The 5,044-nt window shown below is 33.0% G+C and overlaps 1 protein-coding gene across 1 annotated transcript; it reads right to left on the bottom strand.

The window, feature by feature from the left end:
• Positions 1–984: 984 nt before the first annotated feature.
• Positions 985–4,779, bottom strand: LOC133812654 (soluble inorganic pyrophosphatase 1). The gene is made up of 9 exons (XM_062246445.1): positions 4,624–4,779; positions 3,615–3,760; positions 3,399–3,427; positions 3,060–3,125; positions 2,392–2,499; positions 2,232–2,297; positions 1,652–1,772; positions 1,387–1,468; positions 985–1,220 (listed from the first exon to the last, which is right to left on the bottom strand). The coding sequence occupies exons 2-9, from the start codon at positions 3,751–3,753 to the stop codon at positions 1,178–1,180; spliced, it is 654 nt and encodes a 217-aa protein (XP_062102429.1). The 5' UTR covers positions 3,754–3,760; positions 4,624–4,779; the 3' UTR covers positions 985–1,177.
• Positions 4,780–5,044: the final 265 nt, after the last annotated feature.

Genomic DNA, 5,044 nt, shown 5'->3' with positions numbered 1-5,044 from the left:
TATGTATCTGATGTGAATCATATTTTGAGTTATGAAGATCTGGAGCTTGAGGCATATCTCTCATTTGAGGAGCAGCCAGTCCATATACTTGATAGAAATGACAAGGTCCTCAGGAATAAGACGATACATTTGGTTAAGGTATTGTGGAGAAACAACAAGATCGAGGAAATGACCTGGGAGCTGGAGTCAGATATGCAGAGTCAGTATCCCGAGCTGTTCAGGTAAATTTCGAGGACGAAATTTCTGTAAGGAGGGGATAGTTATAATGCCCTGAAATCCTTAATGGGGTTTAGTGGCTAGATTAGTAGGCTGGGAGGGCCATAATTGTTTTATTATGCCATTAAACTATTATATGCATGTTTTTGTGATGTTAAATGCATGCATATGGGTCCACATTGTGTTTTACGGGTGTTTTGGTAATTTGGCCCGTTGAGAACACAACTTTAAAAACAAAAAATAGAAAACAAAGCCAAACAAACATATTTTAACTAGTTTGCATTTTTAAAAATATAAAAATGACACTACTCACTAGTAACCTTTCTACTTGTTGAATTTGGTATAAAAAATCATATATGATGATTACTAATCTAGCTATATCCTTTACTTGCTGAAACTGGTATATAAGACAATCCATTAATTTACTATTTTTTTGGGTACAGTTAATATGACAAAATAAGATTCCCTTGTTTATATTTTAAGTAATAAAATAAAATCATGTTCTTTTTCTTTCTTAATTATTGAAGTTGATAGATAATATGAAAAAATAAAATATACCAAAAGTGGTCATCTTTCATAGTATATAGAGAAAAATTAAGTTTTTTTAGTGTCTTTCTTACTAATTAACTATACTAAAAAAATAACTATTTTCTTTTGAAGGCATAATTTGTAATAAAATGATATGAGTTTTGCAGCTCCTTTTTACTTCTAGCTATTTTTCTATTTTGATCTTGTTTATATTTTGTGTATTTAAAAACAAAAAAACAGTAAACAGAAGTATAGATAACTTTCAAAAGCAGCTTTCCAACACTTGTAATTCTAGAAAAGTATCAGAAGATCAAAGTCTTAACAACATAACTTTTAATTAATTATACCAAGAAAGAACCAAATCTATTAGCCATGCTAATAATATTTGGTATTTAAGTAGTTGTCAGCTCCCATCTGCTCTCCCATGGAGTCATTAACTCCTCAAGGTTTCAATGATATAAGAGGCATACAGGTCCCTGCAAAACAAAACAGATAATATATCCTTATAAGAAGATGAAGAACAATAGATCAAGATTTTTAACTAGTCACTTTTATTAAAAATCTCATATCAAAAAGATGTAAGAACGATCATATATTTTCAAAGATGTCATGATATAAAGAGCAAAAGAAATGGGAACCCACATGGAGTACTTTATGGCTTCAATGGCACATTCAGATGGTAAAAAGTCATCAACCACCACCTTCTTGTTCTCATTCTTTTTGTCTATTTATCATGAAAGTTAAGCTCATATATTGCAAATTTGATAGAGATTTAAGATAGAACATGAATAAATGAGTGATCTATGAAGAATGCAAGTTGTAAAAATGTAATGCTTCAATCTTATGATCAATTAAAATTAACAATAAGATATCAAAAATGTACTAAGTGATTTATTTGTGTGGATACAGTCCTCAAAGAATCGTCGGATTTCTGCAAGCCGATGGGGTGGTAGCTCCTTGATGTCAGAGTAATGGCGGAACTCAGGGTCATCGGCACATACAGCAATGATTTTGTCATCTCTTTCCCCCTGCAATTTGATTATATGTTATTATAATCTCAAAATATTTAAATAGGTATATTAGATGTTCCACATATTAAGATTCTTAAGAAACAAAATCATTCCTGATCACAGGGAGACAAGGCCAATAAGAAGATGAAAGATGTATAACAATGTTTAAAGAGATTCCTAGATGCTGCAAAACAAGCAGAAGAGACTTGCAATATCATTTTTCGGGTTAAGATTAGCAATGCATATGGACCTCTAACTATACAAACTATAATCTAGAATTCAAGAGATTTTGCAACTTAGAATCAAAGATTTAAGAACCCTGTCACTTGTGGACAGAAAAAGCAGTCCCATGACCCCCACCTGTAAAATTCCACATCTGTATCCACACACAACCAGAGAACAACCATTGTTCGATTGAATGTATGCAAACATTTTTATCCATATAGGTTGACATTGAAGGAAAGGCATGCCTCTTACCTGATCAAGCATAGGCATTAATCCAATAGCCCGAGCTCGAAGGAACGTACCAGGCAACACAGGCTCCTGCAGAGAAAAACCCAGGAAGATTGTTTAATTAGTTATAGTTGAAACTTTAATTAATGGAAAATGGTGCATCCAAAATACCAAAATGCAGTACCTGCATCAATACCAGAACATCAATAGGATCACTATCCTCGCAAAGGGTTCGTGGGACGAAGCCATAGTTGTGGGGATATACAACTGATGAGTAAAGAATTCGATCAACCTAGTTTGAACAAATTTATATATCAGTTATTCTCCTCGCTTACAATACAAAAGTTGTGCATGCCAATCCCGTGGGAACAATATTTGGCAAATATTTAAGTAAGAGCAAGAAGTTGGTTCTTTGATCACACACTCCAAATACAATTGAAGAGAATAAAACAGTAAAATTTGAAGTAGAGTTTATTAAAAACACCACACTGGATCATTTTAATTCTTGACACTTCACCATCAACATAACAGAAAGGCATTTCTAATTTTTAACGTTTATTAAGACAATTGGGAGATATATGAGTAAACTTTAACTTATAATACAGGAAGTTTTAACCATACAGCAAGGCCAAGTGACACTAAGTAATTGACATCACTCTTTCATTCAACTGTGACTAGAATATTCAGTTTTAATCCGTTGGCATTAGCAATACTGGAACCATATCTTAATCCTTTTTTCTTTTTCTTCCTTTTTAATTTTTTTTATAAGTAAAAATTACAATTGGACTAATTACATTTGATGGCATAATATGGGGAGATTTATATAAAAGCAATAAAAAGAAGATATCATACTTTTATGAGGCCACTATTCTTGTCCAGTTCGTACTTAACCTTGCTGCCTTTGCCAATTTCAATCACCTGAAGAAAACATTAATCAGAGTTAAGGGTTGGTTGTGTTTGGTTCATCAGTGAACATGGTTCTATCAAGTTCACAAATTTTTAAACTCCTGCTATACAAATTAGGCAGATGCTGGATGAAAAACAAAATTCCTATAGGTATTAATTTCATCCGTTGGACAAATACAAACTCTCTCAAATACCAATACTAATAAGGTTTTGACAAAACGAAATCAAGCAGCTACATCCAATCAGAAAAGCAAGACAGCAAGTAACAATAGAAGCAAAGCTTACAACGTTGAAAAATTCAGGGGCGCCAGGTCCTACATAAAGCAAACAACAAATATTAGGTATACTGGTAAAAATTACAACACACAAGAGCAATTTGGTTTATATAATATCACCATCATTGCAAGTAGGCAGCTGTGATAACCCTTCAACCAAAGTAGTTAATAAAAGCTAAGTTACATAAAATAGAGCTAAATTGAAAAGAGAAATCAAACTTTATACCAATCTCTAAGTCATGCCAAGGATGAGCAGCCACAGATCTTCGCGACATTGAAGAAAGAATTCTTTCGTTTAGAGCCACAGGGCGGTGTATGGAATTGTTCACACTTGATTCTCCATGTTTGTTGTCAGCCTCAGCCATACTTAACCTGTTATCCATGCTCATTCTTTAGTATAGCTTCACAGATGTTGAAATTATGTTCTTTTAAAGAACATTGAAAACTTAATTGTATAGTTACTCTTTTATCATCATATTCATTGAATTGCTGTGACGTAACTAGCATTTTTCAATTGTCAACTAAATTGGTACCCTTAGAAGCAACTCAAAAAGATTTGCCAGGCTGAAAAAGCATTAGCTTTGGCCAAAACTGGATTTAGCTAGGTTATATATACAAAATCAAAACACTATAGCTCAAATGGTTAGGCATAGTTAGGCATGTGATCTGCTCCCACAAATTTGAGGTTCGAGTCCATTCTATACATACAGTCCCAAAAATATCTGTAGGGTTAGGCAGGGATCCTAATTAATTTTAAAAAATATGTCTGAATAAATTTAAAACATAAATTTTCAGAAAATCATACTAAAATTTGGGAAAAAAGGTTACAAAACCAGAAACAGCCACATGCAACTGTGGTAACAATTTGAAAAGGATATTTCAATTCATCAAAATGGTGGTCAAATAACACAAATTAAACCAAAATAACTACGAGATCATCGTGTTCATGTAGACTAAGTACAGACCCAAATAACCCAGCAAACACAGCAGCATCAGAAAAAATGGTACAAAACCCATCATAGAAACAACATAGATAAAGATAAAATCTGTACAAACTTTAACCAAATATGCAATCTTCAAGAGCTTTACTCAAATGGGTATCATTAAATTTGCTCAAAAAAATAAAAAAACCCAGTAAGATACATCATAGAAGAGACGCACTATAAAAGAACAGCTTTGAGACTGAAAGCTTCAATGGTTGATGAAGCCATAGAATAAGAAACAGGGGCACTTACAGAATACCAATATTGCTGAACTGAGCACTGATTTTTTCTTCGAAGGTCCACAAATGGAGATACAGAGAGAAAGAGCACTGCGAGCACTCTTATAAAATAGTTCAGCAATATCTGTCAACACTTTTCTTGGCAGTCATATCTCGGTGGTCAGTCATAAGTCAACACGAGTCGTCAGATGTAAAAAGCAAGGCAATCCAACGGTTACGGATTCAAGTGTGTGTCAGAACATTATTTCTCGTAATTTGGTCAATTGAATTAAAAAAACTAAAAAAAAATTAGTACTCAAAATCGCATGCGAATTCCAATAATGGCGGCATACGTACGCAAACTTTTTTTCATGTTACTTTTATTGTTTTCTTTGTTTGGAAAATTAATTTCACTTTCTATTTTGATTAAGCTAAAACAACTTTTAATCCAATAA

This window comes from Humulus lupulus, chromosome 1, assembly GCF_963169125.1.
Source record: "Humulus lupulus chromosome 1, drHumLupu1.1, whole genome shotgun sequence".
In the NCBI taxonomy this organism is placed as follows: domain Eukaryota; kingdom Viridiplantae; phylum Streptophyta; class Magnoliopsida; order Rosales; family Cannabaceae; genus Humulus; species Humulus lupulus.
This window is presented reverse-complemented; position numbering and strand designations above follow the sequence as displayed.